Genomic DNA, 26,785 nt, shown 5'->3' on the forward strand with positions numbered 1-26,785 from the left:
TGACGTGTTTTCTCGATATCTACTTATAAAACTCTTTGAAAACAAAAACAAAAATAATAAAATGCAATTGCCTTGTCAGTTTTTATTTATTCAAGCGAATCGATATCGTCTTTATTACATATACATACGTGAAGGTATTAATGGCGAGCATGGGTGTGTGTGTGTGTGTGTGTTTTTGTCTTTCTGCCAACGTGTGCATTTTCTCCGCTCATATAAGCCAAATTAATGCATACGTTGCCATTTCCGCCTACATTTTGGCCCATTTGTTATTGCTATTGTTGGCAATTGTCGGTGAGTTCATCGAGCTTGCCATCGTCCGTCAGCAAGGGTTAAGGCAAATAAAACTAGAATTTTCTGACACACTTAATACTCGTAACGCCTAAGTATGTATGTAGTACGTCTGTGTACATTCGTATTCACTTAGGTGCATACATACATTACAACTGGATTACGATTGTTATAAAATATGTTACTTGGCACAAAAAAATATTCTTGGTAAGACAATATGGGCACTTCCGTGGGCGTACAACTGACGACAAGGCAGTTAAACTAATCCTTTGCTAGTCAAGTAGAATTTATTTTCGTTCGAAATTGAATGCGTTTGAATGGCATTGAATGATGTTGGGGTTGACGTGCTGCCGAAGAGGGAATAATCGATCTCTTTTGAATATTAAGAGCATTTATTGGATTACCGGCAGAAATGTAATGGAGAGTTGTGGGTGGAAAATGTAGAATAATTTTTTGAGACGCGATGGCGTGCTGAGGGCGGGCAAGTACCTTTAAATTGCTCTTTCGATTTACCGATGAATTTAACTAATTATAGTTGGCACTCCAGTTCGGATCATCAGTATGTTGGACAGTCGTTACACACACGCAATTTGGGAAAATCTTATTAATCTGGATTCTGTTCTATGAAAGGTGTCACCTTAACTGAACCGCTTGAGAAATTCACCCAACCGCTCTTTAAGCAAACAAACTACATGCCAACCTTTCTGTCGAGATTTTCGCGAAATTGTTAACCCTTCAGTCACATATGCATATATGTAAGTAGTTTACAACTTTTGAAATCATTTTCGTTAAATAAACTTGCTTTCTATTCGAAACCTCATTTTTAAGAAACCCAAAAAGTTTTGCTCACGTTTTAGCTAGTTCGTTTTGTTGCATTTCAACTTGCCACACTGCACAAACTGGACGAGTACTAGCACTACGTGTTGTTGTAACCAATTTCTTCTCCGCAAACTCTATGTGATTGTCTTGCTCTTTCTCTGCTTCATGTTTGCGATACTTTCTGGTGATGTTCGTTATTGTAACTTTGGTTGCCTTAGTTGTTGGTTGTTTTTTTTTAGGTTAGTTTGAAGGCGAAATACATATTTGATGATTATTTACTATTTTTATGCTTTGCTGATTCCTGCCACTCGCCGTACACATACACACTTTCAACAAACAAGCACACGAACACAAAGAAGCAGCGAGATAACAAACTTCACATTGCACTTTATTCTGCTTAAACAACTTTTTACTGGATACTTTGACTTTGGAGACCGCCACATAGAAATATACATACATATGTATGCAGTTATATGCACGTATATACATATGTATGTATATAGAAACTTTCTGCTTAGCTACCTATTGGCTTTCTCGCTGCCACTGACATAACAGCCAACTAACTTCTATGGTCTACTTCTTCAACTAGTTTTTTTTGTGCTGTTGTTCTTCTGCTTGTTGTTCAACTCTTTTGCAACAATTGAGTAATGAAAAAAGTAAAAAGAAAAAAAAAAAAACAAAAAAGTCTAAAACTAAATCTAGTGGTCCTTTCCATTGCAGCTGTGCACGATCCGCCTGCAAGTTGAGTATCTCAATTTAGTCTAGTCTGTGCGCCTCACTTTACTTGGCGGTGTTCTTATGGCTATTTCGTTTCTACAAAAAATGTCGCCTTCTCATCGCGCTCTTCTTAGTATTTGTGTGTCGAGGACAAAGAGAAGGTTGCATTTCCCGGTAGAAACGAAATCGGCATTAGTTTCGCTTTGCACTCGACTACATACAACTCATTGTTAGCTGCTACATCTTTTCTTTAGTTTGAGTCAGTCTCGGTTAGTCAGTCAGTTTGGCTTTTAACGCGTAGACAGCTATGCCGCGTACTTCAATAAAGAACTTTTGCGAATTTTGCGACTTGGCACAGTGGGCTGAGTTGAAATTTCGATGGGTATTTTAGGGCTCTTATCTAAATATGTGTATGACAGTTTGTGAACGTCATTTCCGAGGGACTTGGTGTAGAAAACGACAGGCTACGATCACCAGCTGTCAAATTGTTTTTAAAACGTACTCTTATATGTATAGATCGTTTTTGTTTTTCGGTGAGAAGGCAACAACGCGATGGTGATTGTGGCCACTTTGGTCCTTTTTCTGTTTATCGAGCGACAGTTAAGGTTTTTCTACTTCTATTATGTCAGACTCATACAAATTAATGATATCTCTGCCACGTGTAAAAAAGTCAAAACCGCCCTACATAAACAGAAAGTATATTGAAGATGTGTTGAAATAGGGCGTTTTTGAACCGGAAGCTATGATAGAGCGTTTTTAAACCAAATCCTGAGAGAAGGCGTGCTTCAACTAAATTCTGAGATAGGGCGATCTCCAGCCAAATTCTGAAGTAGGGCGTTCTTGAGTCATTTTCTGAGATAGGGCGTCATCGAACCGGCTGTCGAGATTGGTCGGTCTTCCACTCAGTCGTCAATATACAGCTGTGGCCTGTGGCCCATCGTTTTCAAGGTGTATCAAGAATTAGACAAAATCGAGGTGTCTCAAAATTGCTGTGATTGAATTTGGTCATAACCTCATTATTGCTTAGAATAGAACCGCAGTGGCAGGTCCTAGGTGCAGGCGCTCCAATCAGGACACATCTAGATTAACGCTCCAGGCTCCAATCCGAAGCCAATATGATTTCTCTTGGAGATAATATTTGGCTAACGTAGTTGCACCGATGCGGTTCGAAGCCCTGCTCCTTACAGCACTTCCAGTTCGAATTCTCTGAAATTCAAAGTATGAGTTTTCCGTGGGCCTTTGAATTTCTGATTGATTTAAGAATAGATCTGGAGAAATTTTCTCTTGGCCTCCATTTTAGCAGCACCCCACCTAATCTCACTCTACCTTTTTTTCATTTCAACTTAAGTCATTATTACATTTCATTTCAATTCCATACTTCTCAGTCCAATTCATTTTGTTTCATTTCATTTGAAGTAATTTCATTTCACTTCGTCTCACTCCGCTTCGTTCAACACCACTTCGTTTCTTTTCATTTCACTACTGTTCTCTAGAGCTGTTGCGTCTTCTTTACTTAGTAACGGGTACAGCCTTTGACTCGAAGTACCGAATCGTTACTCACGTAATAATTTCGTTAGTCGCATTTTACGTATATGCACCATTAACGAGAATCAATACAAAAGTGTGTTGCGTGCATATGTACCCTGCAGCAATTATGACTCACCCTAGGTTAGCCTTCGAATAAGCCCTGCTTTTACCAGTACTAGTCCCTCGTATTTAGTTCCCCTGCCTGTGTCATTGAAAAAGGATTGGTCCCACAACTCACCGTAAGATGTCCTATTGTGGTTAATTGTTCTTTATTATCTGGTTTTAGACTAGTCCATTTATATTTTTCGTTTGAATACGATTTCGTTGTATACTTCACGGATGCTTTTTCGTAGGCAAGAAAAACAAAAAAAAAATGTACATTATATGTTCCGCCAATGGGATTTGAACTTGGACACTTCTGACAGCACAACCAATAGAAGCAAGCGTCTATATATGCGCACTCAGTTACAACCACGACATGTGAATGTGTTTTCAAATGTTGACTTTCAGCGATTGGTGCGTTTTTGCATTTTGAGAGACCCAGAGTGTTTTCGTTACATTTATAGCCTGACTGTTCTCTTCCCCTTTAATTTTATTTAAATTTATTGCATTTCCTATCACATTTCACTAGGTTACAACCCACTGTGCTGCACCGCGTACAACTTTAGCTTCGAATGGAATTTCATGAAAGTTTTAACTAGTTAAGTAGCTATTTCTGCGCTTTGATCGAAAGTTTTTCATTCATTTATATGTACATTTGACTGCATATGAACCTGGCGAGAAAAAGAAGCGAGCTAGTAAAATAAATTTTTCCAGTCTTGAACAATTGCATTCCGTATAAGAGTGAATTGGTTTTGAGTTGATTTCACCCAAGTTTGTATTTTGGAGAGTGTCACCTTTTTCGAAGGACTGCTCCTCAGGTTTTTTATTAAATATTATTCTTTTTCGAATTAATTCTAAACTATTAGGTTGACATCAGCGAAACTTGCTCCAGTTTAGGTAGTAAAAAATTAATTATGCCTACTATATATTCGAATGTTGTCTGTTTCATAATTATAACTTTTTCTTGGTTATGAGTCAATTTTCCTACAGATCATAGAACAATATTTTTATATACAACTGCATCTTTGCTATAGGGTAGAGTAAGTATACTAAGAACATTATATTTTTTGCACTTTTTGGTAGTTGGTAATTTGATTTGATTTTGCAACTTTGATTGCGGTTATAATTGCGCTTTATGCAGTCCGAAGTAACTGTATACATATGTAAGTGCATTTGTACGTAAATTTCCGAAGGCGCTACTGCTTGTTTTTTTTTTTTTTGAAAAAAATACCAATTTTATATTTCATCTGCCCTATATACACACACTTACTTAAATACGAATAAAGAATATCGAAGCGAATGCAATCTTTTGATTACTTTTACTGGGATTTCTATTTCAAATATTTATGTGCGACATTTCTGATGGTTTTGAAAAATCGTGTAGACAAAATAAAAACACGAGACTAATAAAAACTTACATATTTTCCATTGATTTAAATTTATGTTAAGTCACGTCTGGTACTCTTGGAAAAGCGCAACACCACACAATGGAGTCGAGACTTATGGAATTAGAAGCCTTAAAACGTAATTCAGAGAAGCTTAGATATGTACGTATTAAAGGTGGTTATCGTCGTTAAAAATCTCAAAAGACGGCAACGATTATTATTATCTCACACATATGTTCATTATTATGTCGGTAAATACATACATTCAGAATCTTGCCGGCGACTATAGATATGAAAATATCGATAATTTAATCCACATTTATAATAATAAGAACACCGATAAAGATGTAGGTATGTATATACTTTGCTGGAGATTATTGTATCGTTCACTGAGGCGATTAGCTTTTTATCGCAAAAAAAAAAATTTTTGAAAAAAGGCGTTTTCTTTACAGCGGTCGCCCCTCGGCAAGCAATGGCAAACCTCCGAGTGGATTTCTGTCATGAAAAACCGCTGCTTATAAAAATACAATCGCTGTTCGGAGTCGACATAAAACTGTGGGTCCCTCGCCTTTGTGTGATAACATCAAGGCCCACGAGACGATTAAGATATTAATATTTTATCGAAAACAAGGTCCAAAATGTAGTCGAAAACTTTGTTTGGATTACCATGAGTTTATCAATGAATTTAAATTTAATAATCGATATTGATAACTGCATTCATATGATATCGATAATGCCTTCTATAGATCAAGTGAAGTAAGAAACCCATAAATATATCCGTATCTAACTTCCATTCTGACCATTAAATAACTCAAATTTGAAGATGGTCTCCACTCTATCAACTTTCTTCGTCTTCTTCTCTCTTACCTTAGGCTTGTTCATGCTACTTTTGCTGAGCGCACAAATTGCTAATAAAAATTATTTCTGCATGAAATATAGACTGACACTTTGTCACTCTTTATTATGCCTCCCAAATGCACATGCACCACCTAGAAACCATTTTAAAATGAGCAGCAAAATATCATCGTTTTTGGTCACGAAAAAAAAAATTTATTGTCACCATTCAAATGTCGAACTGAATTCCGATTCATAATGCGATAACAAAAGATTAACGAACGTGCGAACGAGTTGGTGAGGAGATATTAGAGCAGTGCTATAAAAATGTATTAAGCCGGATGAGGACATGGCAAAGTTCAACGCACACAAACACACACACACACATACACACAAAAGGCGAGTGTGAAAGATTAAGACTAAAAGGAGCAGACGTAAAATACGTGCATATCCTTAGCCAACTCGCACTTATGTACCTCTAACTACTTTAAAGAGCAGAGCTATAAAAAAGAATTATTGCACGCTTAACTGAAATTTCTATTACCTTGGTAATGCGGAAATGGCTCAAAATACAACGGCAATAATGGTCACACATATACACAGGTTTGTTCGTGTTCTTCTGTGTGCGCATATGCATATGGAAATGGTTAAAAAAAAGATACAAAAATTTAACCATGTATATGCATGGCAAATGGCCTTAGGTCGGTTGTCCCAACGATATTAGCTGCCTGCCACCTGCCTTTTTCCGCTAGCTAACTACTTGCCTACAAATTGCTCTGGCTGGCATCGCACTCTGCTGGATTTACTGGCTTCGCAGACTAAATTTTACGAGCGTTTGGTATGTGACATTGTTGTAGGGTCATAAATATCTAAATTTTTCTGTCACTGGCCATTACCAGTGAGTTTAAGGAACATAAAGATGGCAAATAAGGTTTTTGCACAAAGCATAAAGATTGGTAAGGATATTTGAGACGAGATATTGATTGAATTATTGAATGAGAATTGGAATGAGCGAATTGCTTAGTCCTTCCATTTGATAGTGACGGTGCAGATTGCATATAGTAATGTTCTTTACAGGTGGCAACCCTATTCAAAAAAAGAGAACATTAGTGCTTATCTGGAGGCCAATCCCTTTCATTTGACACCTATTTTTTCTAATCTAACGAACGATGGAATCTTATAATTTTTTAGACAGGTCTCAACGCTATATTCAACAATAAGATGTGCTTTTCCAAGCACATCGACTTTATGATTGCCAAATCTAGGTCGATACTTGGGTTTGTAATAAGAAATCCCAAAGAATTTCGTGATATGTTTGCCCTCAAAAATCTATACTTCGCCTTTGTAAGATCCAACCTCGAGTATTGTAGTATAATCTGGGATCCTCACTATACGGGATACGGATACTTAAGGATCGAAAACCGATTCAGAAATGATTCACCAGGTATGCCCTTCACCTGGAATGGTAACGTGCCTGAGTATAGAAGTAGGTGTCTCTTACTCGGGCTGCCAACATTAGAAACGCGTAGGAAATTTTATTCCATAATGTTTATAAGACACATAGTGACAGACCGTATTAACTGCCAGTTTCTGCTGGAGTTAATTATTTTTAATTGCCCCACGCGTGATCTGCGGTCATCGTATACATTTCGTGTCCCTTATTGTAGGACCAACTACTCCATAAATAAACCGATCAATTGCTGCTTAGGCACTCGAATGAGATAGGTTGTCAGTTGGACTTGTTCTCGGAAAGTAGGGATAGTTTTAAGAATAAATTAACTGCACTACTGCATAGCCATTATTGCTTATAATAAAAAATAATTAAAATTACTAACATAGTTCTAGTAATCTATATGTCCTCAACTAATTGATGAAAGAAATGAATAAATAAATAAATAAAAATAATTATTTTGCCCACATCCAGTCGACCGACAATCCAATACTTTCGCTACTTTCCAAGCTTCTGAACGATGAGCCATGCTTTTATGGCAAATTGTAGGGACACGAGGCATTTTTAGGCCTCATGATTGATTGGAATTTTGCGTAGTATTAAAAAAAACGCCCTCGAAAAAAAAACCACAACAGCGTTGCAGCTCTAAAAATTAATTAATATTGATGGATTTTCGGTGGTACAAACCTTAATTGCCACATGGCCGGAGGAATTTTCCATAACTTTTAATTATAAGTCAATTTATCTTACATATACATAGCTATGCAGAAAAATTTATGGACTATCAGGAAGTTCATATATACATATTTGTGTGCCTATAAAGCAAATTGTGTTCTACCCAACAGCTCCAGCTACATACATATGTATGTATGTATTTAGTAAATAAATAAAAAAAGTCAAAGGAGCAGCGAAACGTGATTGACAAAGGCCGGCAATAATTCTTCGTTTTTTTTTTTGCGCTCCTCCTACTACGAGTACGTTTGTGAAGAAAACTTGTTATATTGCTGTTGTTGCGTTTATTTTTATTATTCGGTTTTCTGTTTTGCTAAAGGACTTGACAACATGCTGCACTAAATTTTCTTAGTGGCCTATAGTGAATATAGAAAAACAAAAAAAATATGTATGTAGATATGTATTTAGCTACATAGAAAGTGTTGTATGAAGAGCATATGAACTGAAAAATAAACATGCATACGTGCATGTGTACTATAGGGTGGTGCAAAAAAAAATAAGTTTGGAATTTTAATGCCATGGGGTGAAAAAATATACCCCGCTATTTTTATTTTGAAATCAAAAAATATTTAGAGGTCGCTCAAAGCGCTCAATGTTTTCCATGTATTTTATATTAGCCAGTCATATGCCATCATGTACTTCGTTTATTATATACAAAAAGATCTTGTCTAAGTCCGTTCAGTAGCGTGGTTAAAATATCTCGCCTTTCCTTTATAAGATGCATAGAAGATAGTAATTTTAAATAGGTGGCAACCGTACTCAAAAAAACTTAAAGTAAAGATCATATAGTTTTTAAACCGGTGGCAACCCTACTTAGAAAATAATATATTATTACACATCCAGAGGCTAAGTCTTTTCATTTGACAGTGACGGTGCAGAACTGACGTCTACGCTTATTAGAATTGAATATAGTAATTTTATTAACAGGTGGCAACCCTATTAAAATTCTAAATTAAAAAGGTCAATCTCCTATCGATACAGAATATATTCGAGAAAATTCGTTCAGTAGTTTTCGAGATTACTGCGTACAAGGAATCTCGACTTTCCTGTGTACCATGTATAGATGGGAAAAAACCATGTTTTCGTAGAAATGGTATAGAATTTTTGAATACCAATATTTTTCGATCTGAAAACTATGTTTCTCTTCAGGGGACTTCGAATAACAATATCCCATTATTTGTGTATTATTAACTATTAGCTATTACTAAATATTTTTTTATAGAACTCCCTAAAAACCTCAAAAAAAATGCAAAGGGGAACCCATAAAAAATCGGTAGTAATAAAAAATGGAATAATAAACAATTGGGTATTACTACTGGTAGTCTCCTGAAGAGTAACAAAATATTGTTGTATGAACAAAAAATATTGATTTTCAAAAATTCTATTCCATTTCTACGGTAAGTAGTTTTCTCCCATGTAAAAGACATGGAAAACATTGAGCGGACCTCTAAATATTTTTTGATTTCAAAATAAAAAACATGGTGTATCATATTTTCGGTATAGAACAATCCTAGAGGGTGAGATCGTTAAAATTCCGACTTAACTTTTTTTGGACCACGCTAATACATATTTTTGGATCACCCTAATGCACATATGTCCAAACATTCCTATATGTATTCATATACACAATGAAGCGGTCATAAACAACACCGTCAGTCACCGCGTTTAATTAAGGAAACGACTACTTGACATGTGGCGAGCAACCACAAAATATTGTATGCGAAAAGCACAACCAACAACAACCACAAAAACCGCAGTAACAAGAAAATCAATGCAACAACTTGACACTAAAGAAAAGGTATAAAGCGCGAAATAACCCAGCGATAAAATTCGGTATCGAAGGGCAGATTTCTGGGTGTTGTTGAAGAATTACTCAAGCGCCCGCCTTCTCAGCGGTTAAACTATTTGATCTGCGTTTGACCCAGGTTTCCTTTATCTGGCAGCAGATCTAATTGCGTTGATCAGCGACGAGGAATGCAAGCATTCTGGTACCAGTTGGCAGTGTGGGGCAGATTCGCTAACCACCTTGGTCTGGCCACCGTACCGTACTCTGGATACGCTGGCTGGTTGCGATGCAACTCCACATCTAGCCGACATAACGTAACTCTACCCGCATTTGGGTATAAAACCATAACCAGCACGATGCTTCCCGAAGGACTCACCGCAATGAAGAAAGTTACGGCAGTCTCCAGGAGCTCCTGCTCCCCGTGGTTAACCAGGCAGGTCGGGGCTTCTAGCCGAGGCTACTAACAGCTCAGCTTCCACTCAATCTCCCGGACTGTTGGCCGGTGACTAAGATGAAAACTTCATCGACCCTATACTCCGCTTCCGAGCTCCAGAGGAAATCACATTTGTAGAAGTAAATTCCACCTAACTTATGCAGTGGTTACTTGTGGTCGCGAGGATTATGTGTGCACTACTTGGAGCAGTTTCTGACTTGTCTTGCTAGGTCAAATCTTTCTGCACACCCGCTAAAGTGCTTACTCTATACCTTTTGCATTAATCTACACGCTGCTGTTTTTATTCTTGTTTTTGCTGCTGTTTTAGCTGCTACTTGGTGTCTACACAAAATCCTGCAGCTACAATGCATTTATTGAAGATACAAACTAAAAGATACAACACTTCGCTGTCAAATCGATGCAACAGACGCGAATGCTGGTAGAGAGGCGAAGTTGGTTGTTGGTCGTTGGTTGTGGCAGCAGTCAGCGTAGTTTGTTAAAAGTTAACGGGCTGACTACAATAGGGGAACAGCGGTTTTCGGCTAACAGGAATTACTAAATAACAAAAGGCCAAGAAAGCGGGTAAATAATGATAGGAACATTGTATGTGTCTGGCGATTTGTTGATTGAGGTGAAAATGTGCGCTGTTAGCTGAGTATGTAAGAGGTGCCTTTCAATGTTGGCTGAGCATACAAGTCACTCACTTATTCATTGGTGTTGCTTAGTCTAATATGTATGTATGTAGATGCGCTATGTTCGCTTTATGGTGGTTACTGTTAGTAGGTGGTCACCTCTTCTGGATATCGTTGACATTCGTATGAACTTGTTTGTTATTGTTCTTGCAAGCGTTGTATTAGACCAGGGCCGGCGAACCTTCATACATACAAGTGCCATAATTTCACAAGAGTTATCCAATGTAGCCATGACGTGCCAAAAAGACGCCATGTCTTGTCACCGTTCTTGGAGATATTGGTTGACACTTAAATCGTTAAAAAAAAAAATACGAATTAAGAGTCGCTTGAATGTCGCTGTGTACCTCGTGTGCAAATGCCATCTTCATTAGACACCTAATATGTCTGGAATTAAATTCAAAATTTCCAATTCTTTATTATTAAAATATGTAAACAAGTGCAGTTTATCAAGTGAAGTCACATCAGGTTACATAATAAATTTGAGTGTTTCCGATAACTCCTTGAATTCAGAAAACTTCGATGAAAATTCATCGATGAGAAAACTTATTACCAAAGAAAACTCTTTAGGGACTCTTGATCCGTCTGGTTTTTCATCTAAATTCAAATTTGTTAAGTTTGGCAAACATTTGTAATTTTTGGAAACAATGGGATGCACCATACTTATCAATGTAATATCTGCCAAAAAAGCTGCTACTAAATTTACCAAATTTACCAATAACTTTCAGTTTAGCCCAAAAAGCGCGAATGAGATCTATGCATCATAATTATAACAGTTTTATTAGAGCCTTGAAGCTTTACGTTCAAATCATTGAAATGTTTGCGTATATACGTAAAAACCATCAATTTTACAAACCCCGCATAAGCGCGTGCGAAGATATGAGGTCACTATTTTTGAGAAGTATGTGATGTGCATTTGACCGGCCCTACCTGTGGTTATGTAATTCCACCCGTAGAATCCGAATTTGAAGTCCATATTCTTAATCGAAAAGGAATTTAAAAAATTAATTAATAATTAAGAACTTTTTTCGTCGATAGGGTGATTTGAAATTCGATGAAAATAAAAACATGCACCATACGAGACTGCTCTTCACTCAGAAACAGCTGCACGTTTTTGATGAAATATGGCACTCGGATCTAACTAACATTTGGGATATTTTAAAAGGGTTTTAAAATTCCATTTTGGGCATTTTAACGCCGTGGGGGTTCACTAGTTAAATTTCATTTTATAAAAAAAACATAACTTCTGAGCCTCTTCTTCTTTAGCAATATATGTACATACATATATTTTAGTTTTTCTTTTGCTGAAGTTCAAAAAAAAATCGCTCTTCTATCTTTTTTTAAATATCGCTTTATTTATTTCTCTTCTGCGCATTACAAAGTATAATTTTGAAAGTATAGCATATTTTGCATGCTCAGTATACTTTCTTGAAAGTACAGTAATTTTAATCACTAGCTGTTCTAAAAAACTGTATACAAAGTTTCGGAACTACACATCGTTCGTATTATTTATCAGATTATTCAAATTAAATAATGTCAGTACTCATTTAAGTTATAGGTTTTTCTCAGTGTATTTCAAATAGTTATTCATAGTCATATTTACGCTATATTGAATAGTTGCGTCATCTCAGTCTTGCCTCTACTAGCATTTCCTTTTGAAGGTTTCGAATTACCGCAATAGGCGTTTAAGTTGATTTAATCGAATATGTTTCAAGTCACAAACCTTTGAAAATACAAAGTACCGCTCAAGTTATAAAAAGATACTTAGATTTCGCATTACTTTGATATACCCTTTTTACGCTTAAGTTAAATGGCTATAGTGTGTGCCATAGTAAGTAGTCATCAGTCGTTTTCTATTAAATCTAGCGAATTTTAGATACTATCGGCAAATCGGTTCGCTATTCGTACTCGCTTGTTTCACTCGAATACTTTTCGATTACTGCATCCATAGTATCATACATATGAATATAAGTGAACTTTTCAGAATTTTTCTTTTGTTTTGCGTAAAGTATCTTTTATATCCCCAGGATCATTTCCATTGATTTATTTTACTTCCTTACTTATATGTAAATCTAGCGTCTCCTATTATTAAAAACTTTAATTTCTCATTTTTATCTTGCCATTTTCTTCTCTTTAATTTACCCTGCAACACCTCGCATTCAGTTAGCTGCCGGCTCAGTGCCATGCACATGCAGTATCATCTCAAATGGATCCCATTCTAGGTCCGATTCGGCCTTTACACGACCACCACCGGAACTGATCCCACGGCGTCCCATACTCGCGACACCAGCGCCGACTAAGCTGCTTGCTTGATGCAAAGGCACCATGCCCACCACTCCACCGTCTTCATACACGCCTGAAGTGGCGCCCAACATGCTCATAGGTGGCGGCATACCCAGACGCATGTAACGCATATGTTGTGCTGCCGCTGACTGCAGCTGTTGATGTTCGCTGACGATTTCTTGTATCTGTTCACGAGTTTGTTCACGCTCGTCCACCTTCTTGATGAGTATGTCACGCATGAAGTCCATGCGTTCAAAGTGCTCCCAAGTGGAGTGGAACGACTGTTGAGTGAAGTGAGCGCGACGCTCTTTCTGCAATTCATCCACATAGCGCTGCTTGATAATGGACCAGCGTGTTTGTACGAGACCTGTTGAATAGGGAGAGAAAGAGAGAGGGAGAAAATGGGCACGTATTCACCAGAAAAGAAAAGTTAGTAAACTTGGTTTCAAATAACCACGACATCCCAGCCACATTTTATACGTTCACCCCACTACTTACTTGCCGTCAGTCCCAACTCAGCCGCTACTTCCTTCCACACCGCCGACGTACGATTTTGCGCCTTTCGTTGCCCTGGCACAGCCTCTTGCTGTCGGCCCGCCCACAAAGGTGGATGCGCTTTGATCACGTCAATAATACGTCCGCGCATGCTGTTGTTCATCGATCCAGGGCGTCCCGGCTTGCGCATTGGTGTCGTAGTAGCCTCTACCGTTATAGCCGCTGGTGGCACAAGCCCGGTGAAACCAATAAAGGGGCTCGTCTCAACACTGATCTCAGTCTGAGGTGTTAGTGGCGTCGAAGTGAGCAATGATTGGGGTATACCGCCAAGTGACGCCAGCTGTTCATGCGTTTCTTGTTGTGGCAAAGGTGTCTGGACCAACTGCTGTTGTAGTTGCTGCTCTTGTTGCTGCTGCGTTTGTAGTTGTGGCGGTTGCGGTAGCCATGTAAAGCTACCACTTGGTCGTCCGCGCCCTTGCGTTTGTGGTGTGGTTGGTGTAGGTGGTGGCGTCGGGAGTGACACTGCAGTCGGGGACTGCAAGTGCTGTTGGCTGCCATCATTGGCCGCACCAGCAGCACCTACTATCTTCGCCACAGTGATGTTATACATGAAAGACATCGGTTCAAAATGTTCCCATTTAGTAGTGAAACGTTCCTTGTGCAGGATCTGGCGATGCACAAGATTGTGGTAGTGGTACTTCATTTGACTCCAGATGGACTGCAGTTTAACTGTTAGAGAAGAGGAATATGGAATGTTTTTGTTAGGGAGGCAAGTTATCAGTAAACCACAACGCCTGAGAAAGGTTCCAGGAGGCAGAAAATGAGGACTGTGATTACAATGCATTCTCAGGAAGTAGAAAGCTGGACCCTCCTAAGTAATTTCTATATTCTAAAACCAGGCATGGCAAGCCCAAGAGGTTTAAAGTAAAATTAACGCACAACCACATTAGATTGGCGCTCGAAATCCCGAAAAGTGCGATACTTTGCAGAAATTCACGATTTGTGACTAGGGATGAAACGATATCATGTAAAAATATCGGATCTAAAGTATCGATACCTACTCGTATCGGTACTCATTGTGTATTCCGTATTAAGTTAAATTTATTTTTTAAATCAGAAGTTAATCATCCTCTGGGAGTCCTGAACTCCGAATAATAAAATCTAATAATGTAGGAACTGAAAATAAATAAAACTCCGTCACAAAGCAGAACCATATGTTTAATGATGAAGCGTATTTACACAGATACATATACATTAGAAAAGATTACAAGTTAATCTTAATTAAGAAAACATTTATTATTAAAATATTTCAGCGAAAAAAGTCTTACTTTGTTGTACTTCCCAAGGGTGGAAGTTTTTCCAAATGGTTGCCAGTCAACCGATTTTTTGACGGAGTTATTGTCGCGCCTGCTTTCGAAAACAATCGTTCGCAAGGAACATATAGTGCGACTCTATGTGTGAATATGATCGTGCTTGTTTATACAACAAAGGAAACGCAGTTTACTGCGCTGGGTAAAAAACAGAAACGTAGTTTTTTATTTTCAAAAATTTAAAAATCTGAAATTCGTAATCAGCGAACCCAAAAATTCCCGAGTTCCGAGTTTTGAACCAATCCAGCTATTTTTTTTTTTCAGATTGATTGCCATTTTGGATCCGTAATTTTGAATTTTGTGAAACTGGCATCAGATGCGTAATGAGCGACCCCGGCAATCCCCTGGTAACGAGTTTGAAAATATTGAAATGCTTAAAAAGGTTCAGTATCAACGTTTTAGTATAGCAGTAATCTGGACTTAATCCGGATCAACCTCAATTGATTCCCGAGTTGATCCGGATAAACGCTGGCGTATTTTTATGCTTTAAATGTCCAAGACAGGTATGTAATTAAGGGAATATACCCTAGTAATTACATGTAAAAACATCATTTTTAGCTGCATTTTAACATGTCAAGAAAATAAAAAAAAATTGAGAACATCGGCGTTTTTATAAAAAACCGACCACCGCGACCTCTTAGAAAACTTTTTTTCAAAATGAAAAACCATATTTCTCTTCTTTTATCACAAATAACAATAATTTGAGGTAGCGTTTATGAATTTGCAAAAAAAAAATTGCTTGAACCACTCTACATCGTACTTATTTTTCGATATCTATTCAGTACTTTGTTGAAAAGTATCGATGCCAAAATTACTTGGTATCGAACGAAATGTATCGAGTATATACTTGTATTTACTCGTATCGTTTCATCCCTATTTATGACCCGCTGGTCTGCTTAAAAAGAGTCGAGCTGTAGTATTTCTTGCGTGATATCTTTATCGCTTTATCGCTCTCATCATTAAGAGGCATGCACTCTCTCTCTCTATTTCTAAACGGATCGGTTCAAGAGGATTCGTGGTGTTAAGGGAAAGTGCTTCTCGAGTAGAAATGAGTGCCAATCTGTCTACATGCTTACAAATCACGCAAGCCTCTTAAATGAGAATAACTAAGTAAGGAGTAGAACTGCACTAACGACTTTTCAAGCGTCCACCGCTTTACAGGCTTCCAGCACTGTATTCAGCTTTAGCTTTGGTATTGCGGAGTGAGCGCTGAAAGCCATTACGCCGAAAAGGCAGGTTTGATAGGAATATTCTGGAAGGACGATAGAAACACCCAAGGGATGGTCTGCATAAATCTGTTCCACCTTTCGTACTTTCCTGTTCTTTAGAACTAGCCACGACAAGATATTCAGGATCATTGATTTGCAGAAAGAGTACTACTTATGTATAAGCCAAATAAACCAAGTATGTACGAATGGCGTGGGGCCACACTTTGTTACGGAACCTTCCTCTAAACTTCATTTTTCGATAACCTGATCACTGTGGCTTCGCCGATTTTGTAGTTTCATCTACACTGGAAGCTCTGAGTGGCTTCGAATCGAATCCGAGATACTTCGGTCATTATTATCCTCGTTTCACTCAGCGCCCAAATGGATGAGCAGAGCAGACTTTCTCTTACTTGCATCCTAGGTTACATGAGTACAAATACATATGTATAAGACACTATATAACACCTTAATTTTTTTAAGTAAATAACCACCAAGCAGATTTTTTCTGGTAAGAAATGTAGAGTGATATGCCATACACACGTCACTGTATTTTACAAAAAGGGACCTAGTTCAAACATGCAAAAATTTGGATCCGAAAAGTGGAGTCCTTCCGAAAAAATAAGAAATGGTTAAACACCTTTCTTAATGTATTATCTTACCAATTTGAGGTATCACGGACCAATATAGAAGCCATGAGGAACCTATTCGATATATGTAGGATGTGACTCAAATATTGGAAACGTCAAATGTTCCACTTCCACTAACCATCTGCCTACTCTATACGTATGTATACATTAGACTGCAACACTCCCCATACAAAAAAATGGGTACTGTGTTTCCATTGGAATTTTAAAATCTATTAGATTTTAAGCCGTCCACCAAAATATTTCGAAAAAATATTAAGATTTACGTGAGCTGGACCGATTTGAAAATACCTCCAAAAATGGAGTTTTTTATGAATAAAAATAGTTTCTTAAAGATTTTTTTTTAATTCCCTCAACATAGTGTTATCTCTGTCTCACCTGTTGGAACGTGTCCGCCAAACTGTTCGGCTATCTCGTTCCACATGGGCGCGGTGACGCTACGGCACATATGCAGCTTATTATTCGAATCCCATATCTCTGGATACTTTTTGATAGCTTTTAGCAATTGGGCGCGATTTACGAATGGATCTTCTTTCGGCATTGCAGTGGCAGAGGCGGCTGGCGGCGATGACAATGAGCGGTGACGAAAGCAGACTTGCTTCCGACTGCCGACGACGACAGTAAAAAGGGCGTTGAGTAAACGAGTGCGCGCACGCGTAATATTGTGATATTGTACGTGTGTATATGTGTGTGTGTGTGTACGTGTGACGGTTTATCGATAAAAAGTATGGTTAGAATGCAAGGCAAAAACCGCTATTCACACAAAAAGTAATGGCAAACAAACACAAAAACAATAAATATGTATGGCGTTAGCAGCAGCAACGACACTTGAAGCAGCGCGAAAGTACGGCAAAGATGGAAATTAGAAATCACTGAACCCGGAACTGACTTTGCAACAATTAGTTTATTACTGAAATCCTTGTTAATTATACGCGCCGTATGACCGACGCCGTAACGCGTCCTTTGACATCAATTATCGGCGAATAACTGAATGCAGAGAGCGCGCGAGAATATAGTACGAATATGAATGCGAAAAGGCATCCAACGATTGGGGAAAATAGAGAACATCGACAACAGACATCGTACAAAAGCGTCTCAATTGCAATAAAAACAACAACAACAACAACAGCAGCCGCAGCGGCAGCGACAACAATAGTCAAAGTATTTTGAGCAGAAGCAAAAACACAGCAAAGCGTGCGAGCAAAAAATCGAAAAATGAAATAAGAAAAAAAGAAGAAAAAGAAAAAACCAAAAGCAACAGCCAACAGCCGACACACAGCAGCAAACAAAACCATAGCAAAGTGAAGCAAATCGCAATGCAAACGCCGCCAGCGGAGCCAACGTTGAAAAGAGTTGGTAATTCGGCATAAGAAGGGGCCTGAAAGAGGCAACCAAAGCAAAGTGCAAACAACGTATAGCAGCGATGGCAAAAACAAAAGGCAGTTAGTTACATGCACAGGCTGTTGGGGGAAGAAACACCATCGGGTAACTGAGGAGGTGCAGAGCGAATTCCGTATATAGTAACGGCGGCGAACACGAACAGTGGGTCGAGATGATAAACTGATTAGGTGAGAAGATAATAAATTTAGCGGAAGAGTTTGGAATACGAGGCGTGGCACCGTAACGAGAAAATGAGGACGAATGGATGGGTAACGCACAAAATGGAAAGCATTGGAAGAAAATTTTTAAATTGTATGAAAGGAAATAAAATAGTTATGAAACAAGTGGAGAAAAAGAAAGAGAAAGGAAAGAAATGGAATAAAACAGTGGTCGGCATTCTAACACATTCAAACGATTCACTAAGTGAGACAGTGTACTTTAAATGCATTGCTAAGCAGTGTTTCCGCGAATCATGTTTCCTTTAAAAAAAAGGGCTAAAAAAATTCGTTGTGGCTAAAAATGGTAGCCTTAGCATTTTGCTTACATACCTACACATATCTAAGTATATACGCAAACATTTTCAATAAGTAATGGTACAGAAAAACAATGTACTCTGGAAAAAAGCTATTATTGATAAAAAATATATAATTCGCCTCCGTTAAACCATTTTGACCGTTATTTTACAGTAACACAAATTTTAAGCGTAAGATTTTACGACGGTTAACATGTCTTGTGAGTCGCTTAAAAGTAACTAAAATAAAATATTCTGACACATATTATATTTATAACAGCTTTGGGAAACAGATGTTAGACGTCTCCTAAAAACCACCGTGCGCTGCCACCTGCGACAGCAACGCCAGCAGCAGTCGACGACGATGGCGGCCACTACGAATGTAACGAACGAAGCAAACATTGAGATAGAGAAGATATGGCGATACTGAGGGAGACATACGACCAAAGTAGAGACCATAGCCGGCCCAGAGTGTAAGCGCAACAGTGCAAAAACAACACCATTTCAAATCGACAAATGAAGAGAACAATCGGACAGGCAACAAGCTGGCAAAACTAACAAAATAGCAAAACGCAACCACAGCAGCACCAGCAGCGGAAAAACAACCAAATCTGCACCCAGCCAGCAGCCGGCGAAGCAGCTCCAGATGCCATACCAGTCGTGGCAGGGGCAGGTGGGCGGTTGCGGGCTCCGAATGCAAAGCAATCAAATAGGATGAGCAAAGAAGAAGAAGCCAGCACAGTGATAGAGTGGAAACGCTGACGCGGATAGAGGAGAAAGCGCTGTATCGCTCGAAACTAGCCAAAGAAGTATTGGCAAATAAATGTGGACTGTGCCAACCAGTGTTGCCAAAATTTTTTGGACCAACTGGCTAAATTGGCAAAAAATATCGACTTATAACGGCTAAATGTTTCAACTAAATTTCACATGTTTTATTAAATAATAAATCACAAGTAGAAAGACTAGTTCTTGAAGAGAAGTTGCAAGTTCAAGCTGGAAAAAATGTTTGCAATTAGGAAAAACATATGATTGTGGGACATGGTTGAATTTTTTGTCGACGATAATTTGAATAAACAAGTTAGTTAAATTTAATAATTTACAAACTTGAGCGATTTTAAAATGAAAAATGTAAGTTAATACTTGTTTACTTAACTCATTTAGGCAATTCCAATGATTTGAAAGGTACACGGCTGAAAAAAAGTATTCGTAATCAGAATACAATCTCAACCAGAGTCGATATAGCAAACCCGAAAGTTACGAACAAACCTATTGTCTTCCCAAAGTTTTGCTTTACATAGACATTTTGTGCTGCTCGGTTTTTGGAATTTAAATAAGTTCTCAGCAAAAAATTAAAGAAAAAAAATACATATAAAAATATCAGTTTTTCCCTTATCTCAAACCTTTAAGCGTCGGCAACAATGATGTTTTTTAGTTAAGGCAGAATTGAATATGCGCTATCTGGGAAGACAAAAGCTGTAATATTTATTCTATGTGTTGGCACTATATCCAAACACAAACGCGTGTTAAACAAACAGCGAAACAATTTGTTATTTTCAATTTGTTATTTTGGTAAATCTAGCCGGAGAACGGCTAAAATGGCAGCACTGGTCCCAACCGGTGAGGCGGCCGGTGGCCATGCAATCATCCAACTACACGGTCAGCCAGACGGCTTAGCCATCAAGCCACACAACTGACAGACTGGCCAAGTACGTATACAAGCGACGAACTGATATAAAATAACCAACATGTAGCAACAACAACGGCCATAATGAAAGTGTACAAATGCGAAAACGCACAAATAAGATTACAAAGCTAAGAAAATAAAATTTAAACAAATCAACGCAATCATTAAACTACTAAAAATAGAATAAGAAACTTTGCGAAACATAAGCATAGTAAAAAAGGTAGACAAGAAAGAAATTCGCGACCGGTAATTTGGGCCGAGAAGAGCGCACCAAAGCGAATTATGCGAGAGCGGAGAACAGGCAAACCAAAAAATAATAAAAAATGGTGATAAAACGCAAAGAAATAATTAGTATAGGGAAACTGAAGAAGAGATTAAAAAGAGGTATAAAAACACACAGTTGTTGCAGATGCACACATACCTACATATGTACGCATTAATAAAGTAGAGAGGAATGTAAAACAAGGTATTGAATTGCTGCAAAAGACACGGCGAAATGAGAGAAACGTTGGATTTGATGGCACCGATGACCGGCAACTTTGAAAAACGAGCATCGAATGCTGTGCAATGGACGCAGGCAGCAACCGGTATTTGTGATAGTGTGGAGCGGAATGAAGGGCAAAGTAGGGGGTGCCCAATCCACAACGGCAATGCATGGGAGTGCAATACCTACTCAAATAGGACCAGCAGTTGCGAAGCGAATGCACAGCGAACCAAAGGCTGTGGGAGAATGAATGCAAGGCAGGGAAGCCAACTTGTGGGGAATTCCCCGGAGAATTTCAGTTTGCATGGGGAATCGGGGAATGAACCATTTTTTGTGGGGAATTTCAGTTTACATTGGGAAGCGGGGGATGAACTGTTTTTTGTGAGGAATTAGGTGTAAGCAACTTTTTTTCTGCTTTACTAATTTCATAACGAAATAAAACAAAAAAGAAAGTCTAAGTTCGGGCGGAGCCGAACACTAAATACCCGGCGCAACTATTAAATATATGTTTTCCACGCTTCCGAAAGCTACCGCTACATGGTAAGCCGGGGTGTATTAATTTTGAGTAAATTAGCGTCCTTAAATTTCGAAATATTGAAGTTTCAAGTATTTCCGAAATTTACCGTTATATGAAAAGCGGCCGTTATTTTAGTCTGATTTCAATAATTTTCAACGTTTTTCTTTTATGTGGCAAGCACCATAACCGTACCGACTTTCGTACAAATTGGTAGAACGGTTACCGAGACACATATATGTGATCATAAGTGGGCGGTGCCGCGCCCATTTTCCAAAATTATATCACAAACATATTTCTTGGTTAAGAATTGTTGCAAGTATTAATTTTGAATAAATTAGCTGTAATATTTACTGATTTATCGAAGATTTCGTATTTCTCCAAATTACCGCTATATGGGATGTGGGCGTGGTTGTTGTCCGATTTTTAGAATTTTCGGCCATTTGGTTTGCTGTGCCAAGGCCAAGCTCTGTGCCAAGTTTGGGAGAAATTGGTGGAGCGGTTACCAAGATATATACATGTAACCATAAGTGGGCATGGCTACGCCTATTTTACAAAAATCTATAATATTCTTATTTTTCGTCTAACTCTTTATTGTAAATATCAATTTTGAGTGAATAATCTTCTGTAGTTACTCAAATATCACAGTTTTCGTATTTCTGAAAATTACCGTTATATGTGAAGTTCGCCGTGAAATGAGCCATACGCAGTTTTGTAGCTCGTTCAATTCTAGTATAATAAAGTTTCAAATAGCTAAACGATACCGTTAATTTATTAGAATTTTCTTTGTAGCATTTGTTTTCATATAACGAAGAAACACAATTTATGTTACATGGAACAAAACCGCAACACATTCGGTAAAAAAGGTACTTAAAACTTGCACTTTTTTACACTAGAATGGAGTGTACTACAAAACTGCATACTGAACATTTTTCTAGAAAATCTAATTAAAAATTTCGACATTTTTACGAAAGTTTGTTAAATTTTTCTAACTATTGCACAAAAGTTTTAAACTTGGATTTAAACGGTTATTGAACTATATTTTTATAAAAGTAACTCAAATTAAATAACAAAAAAAAAATGTGAAAACTTGTCGAAATTTGGTGGGACTTATTTTTTACGACCGCTGTATGTAAATATTGTATGTATATTCGTTATTCTTTATTTGTTAACAAACTTAATACATCAAAATACATATTTTTTTTAAATAAGGAGATATCCATGGGTGGGGAATTTTACGAAATTTCGGGCAAAATCGGGGAATTCTCAAAAATGAGTTGGCTACCCTTTTGCAAGGGAAGATAAAGAACAATGATGACAAATTCGAGGCGGACGTCTGATTTCTGAGCTAACGTGATTAAGAGAACCCTGATCACGCATTAGGAAAACAAAGCAGATATTAAGTTCAATCAAATAAAGTAATGCATATATGGGTTCTTTTCTGTACCGGAGTTGGACAGGAAAGATGCGCTGCGCAAGAATACTGTGCTCATTATTTTGTATGCTCTTGAATTTTTTTTACAAAAAATTTTATCTTAAGGGCTTAAAAAATGGAAACAAATTTCTTCTAGCAAAATTTCTTAAATTAGTATGCAGCTTTCAAGACTAAAATGGTCGTAAATATATGTATTTCTTCAAGAAAATTTACAGAAAAAAATTGCTTTTTCTAGCAATAGGTGAACAATGAAAATGAGCAGGATTGTAAGCTTTTCGGAAAAAAAAATTTTTTTAAACTTTTAAAAATCGAAAAGAATGTGGTTTTTGTATACTCCTTATTATGTACATACATAGGTGTATATGTATGTGTAAGGGTGCGTTCACACAGAAATCGGGCCGAACCTGACTCTGATGTAAAGTAAAAATCAAAATATTTATTTAATCGAAAATATATTTTTCGAGAAAAAATTTGAACCAAATTGAATAAATATTTTAGCCACTTTTTATTGAAAATCAGCTTTGTGATATGTTTACGCCGATTCCATGCAAAAAGCACCGCTTTTCTTCGTTCAGTGTGGCCACCAGCAGCTCCGCTGTTTCTTGCTTCGCTAGGCGCCACACGGCAGTCTGTGTGAAAGCACCCTAATGCGGTTTTTGAGACATTGCTATTACTATTATTTTGGAATGGGGCTGGGGGTGTATAACTGGAAAGATGAATCAAGAAAAATAATGCATCCAGAAAAAGGGAAAATTGAGCCTTTAAAGCAAAAGTAGTAAGTAGGCAATAAACCGCTACTGGTTGCTTCACTGATGTTCTTCTCCAGCTGTTTCATGTTGTTCCACTAAAACTGAACCTGCAATTCTGAGGGTTGAGCACTATTACCTAAAATATTTTTACATATAAGTCCGTTATCCCGCATTTCAGCCTTTAACTCGAATTACCGAGCTCATGTAGGCCGGCCCTAGAGTTAAGCATGCTGGAAATCTGCGATCTAACTGATCCCCTGGCCTCTACGAACTTCTAGAGGGAATACGTATGTACATCAGGAACGATTGAAACTGAAGGTAATAAATTACATAACAGATGCAGGCCTTAAACAAGAAAATTTACTTAAACCGTACAAGGAAGAGAGGAAACGGAGTCACCAATGATCACGTGATAAACAGTTCATAGTTGACTTTCCGCAAGCTAAAATCTTTTATCTTATTTCCAAACTGAGTAGCAACGCAATAGTCGGCTGGGCTATGAATTCGGCGCAGCAATCAACTAGGCTCGCAGCCAAAGAGTTCTTGCTAATCCAAACACAATGCAACCAACCGCAGATGGGAGGCAGGTTGGGCGAACATTGAAAGGTAGACAACAAGAAAGTACTGATGACTGTGGCTGCTAGCTGCGACTGCGACCGAGGCTGTGTGGTTGCGGCTAGGGATGCCAACTCTATTAAGGCTAATTCCTCTAAATTCCCGAAAATTCCCCTATTTTCGATGGTATTCTCACAAAATAACGTTTATTATTTAAAGCACTTCATTCTCATTTTTACTAAAAAAAAAAACAAATATCATCAATTACAATGAGAAAATAGGGACATAGGTTTTCTTAATAATATATAAAATTCATACTTCTGAGTATATCTCGTAAAACATTTCTATCATATATGTATATCGGGCATAGCTGGAATCTCATATTTCTTGATGAAATTTTTGTAACTGTCTTCAAGTCGCACTTAAATCCAGAGGGGTTTTATTTTTGAATAGTTGTTTGGTAAGTAAAATATCCTTCAAAGTATCTGATTGCAGTTTTATAAATTTATTTTGGAAAAATTGTCTACATATATATTAAGAAATACTTACTTTTATTAGACTGCTCGAACTTTTGCTTGGCGCCGAAAACGCAGTGACAAATGATAGTGTCAAATATAAACGTCAAGTGAAAAGCGTCGCTATGCACGGTTGCAATTTCTTTAATATCCACACGGCTGCATTAGGCATTTACGCTATGTTTTAAATCCGTTATTACAAGTTGTAATTTTATTCTCATATTGAATTTCCCTAAATTTTAAGCTATTCCTCGATTCCCCCGAGAAATTCAAATTTCATCAAAATTGGGGAATTCTGCTCTGGTTGGCATCACTGATTGCTGCTGCAGATGGTAGGGGACGGCAGCCATCATAGCAGCAGCGAAATGGAGCCATGGAGAGCACCAAATGTGGGAAATGCAAATGCAGAGCGTAGAACGAAAAAACGAAATAGGCCGAACGCAAAGCAGAAATGCAGCAAATGAGAAAAGCGTAGAAGCGCACCAGCAAAAGAGAGAATAGAGAGAGTACGAAAAATAGCAAGTAATAAGTGCAAAAAGCGATGTAATATGTAGACGCCGCAAGTGAAGGTGTGCGGGCATGTAAGCAAATACATACATAAATACATATACAAACAAACATACTGACGTAAGATTGATGAGCGAATGGAGGCTAGTGGAGAAGGTGGCAACGAATGCAATCCAAAGCGAAAATTGCATTGCGAAGCACGTACGCTATTGCAGATAAAAACATAATTGCAAGCACTTGGGTGTGTGTGTGTGTAAGTGCGTATATACCCTGCAGAAAATCTGACTAGCTCAGAACTGGCGTAGAACTAGACCTTTTGCCGACAGTACTAGTTCCCAAACAATGTTTTCAACTGTCCAGTTTTACACGGCGATGTCATTGGCGGTGGAAATTGTCGCCCAGCACATTACTTTGCAACTCGTTTTCAACCGGTTCCGTTTTGGACAGGTTTTTTTGTAAGAAAACGTTTTTAAGATTAGATTTTTGGATATTTTTTTCGTTTTTCTTTTCTTATTCAGATTCCATTTTGGTTACATATAAAAAAAAAATATTGTAAGCTGCATGCAACAATTTAAATTCATTAAATTTGAAAACTCACAACTGCCTCCTCCACCGCGATTTGAACTCGCGACCAACGATGCTTGAGTCGGAGGTCTTCTCGCTGAGCTACCTTCGTATTGTTGGAGTAGTGACCATTTCCACATTTACACCGCAAGTTGCAGCTGTCCCGATCTGTATCCGTTTTGCACTAGTTCAGAGATTTTATCAAGACTGTCTCTAAATTTTACTACAGGGTATGTATGTACATTGCTGTATGTGTGCGTATAGATTTGTTTAGGCAGCTGACAACCGGCCGGTTTCTGCATTTGATTGCTGATGTAGCAACAACGAATGAGGCTGCATAAGAAAACCAATTAAAGAAAGACAGCGCATTGAGTACGAATCTACTTTTCGGCTGCACCTACACGACAACCGCAAATAACCGCATAAACCCCACTACGCCCGATCCCTATTACGCTGCACAATGCCATTCGTATGCATAGATAAAAACATTAAAAAAAAAATAGATACAAACAAACCAGTGGCCGTGCAACATAGTCCAAATGTTGCTGTTGCCAACGGCTGCTTTCCAGCTGCATACAAACATAAATTTTGCAAAGCACAGCAAGCAAAGCGAAAACCCAAACTGACGATTTGCGATTAGACAAATGCTGGAAACACGCCACACGAATAGGAGAAAAGTGGGAGTGAGTGAGCGGGCGAGCGAGAGTGCGGTTGAAATTGCGAGAAAACCTGGTTAGTGGGTGTGCGCTGCAGCGGAGGAGGTTGCAGTCCTCTCGTTGACAATGTGCAACAGCCAAACCGGTTGGTAACAACTGGCAATGTTGCAATAAAAAACAATTAGTTGCAGTATGAAGGAAAAGCAAAATCAGATAATTTGGTGAAAAAAAAGTGAAAAAGTGGCTATGAGCGCCCAGAAGTTTTTCGCTACTTGTCTGGCCCTCTATTTGTTGTTGACTAGATACTTGCCATGTTGCCACTACTTTAGGTGTTTTTTTTCTTCAACGGCAATATTTTGCAGCTGATTGGCCTCGAGGGATGAAAAGGGAGGATTATTGGTATTTTGTCTCATCCTAGCTATTTGCAGTTATCTGAGTACGGCAGAGAGCTAACGAATGTAGCTTAATT

General features: G+C 38.1%; 1 protein-coding gene across 1 annotated transcript; it reads right to left on the bottom strand.

Moving 5' to 3' along the window:
* Nucleotides 1-12,618: 12,618 nt before the first annotated feature.
* LOC108364565 (uncharacterized) lies at nt 12,619-17,735 on the bottom strand. The gene is made up of 3 exons (XM_017618295.1): nt 17,141-17,735; nt 13,544-14,269; nt 12,619-13,412 (listed from the first exon to the last, which is right to left on the bottom strand). The coding sequence occupies exons 1-3, from the start codon at nt 17,301-17,303 to the stop codon at nt 12,922-12,924; spliced, it is 1,380 nt and encodes a 459-aa protein (XP_017473784.1). The 5' UTR covers nt 17,304-17,735; the 3' UTR covers nt 12,619-12,921.
* Nucleotides 17,736-26,785: the final 9,050 nt, after the last annotated feature.

The sequence above is a fragment of the Rhagoletis zephyria genome, unplaced genomic scaffold (assembly GCF_001687245.7).
Source record: "Rhagoletis zephyria isolate East Lansing unplaced genomic scaffold, Rhagoletis_zephyria_1.1 Rzeph_scaffold_01596, whole genome shotgun sequence".
In the NCBI taxonomy this organism is placed as follows: Eukaryota; Metazoa; Arthropoda; class Insecta; order Diptera; family Tephritidae; genus Rhagoletis; species Rhagoletis zephyria.

What these genes read in the sequence shown, in the direction of transcription:
- LOC108364565 (XM_017618295.1), bottom strand. Translation starts at nt 17,303, where the DNA reads ATGCCGAAAGAAGATCCATTCGTAAATCGCGCCCAATTGCTAAAAGCT. An exon ending in TGGCGGACACGTTCCAACAG is followed by an intron (nt 14,270 to 17,140) that starts GTGAGACAGAGA and finishes CTTCTCTAACAG; the next exon opens with TTAAACTGCAGTCCATCTGG. An exon ending in TGAGTTGGGACTGACGGCAA is followed by an intron (nt 13,413 to 13,543) that starts GTAAGTAGTGGG and finishes CCTATTCAACAG; the next exon opens with GTCTCGTACAAACACGCTGG.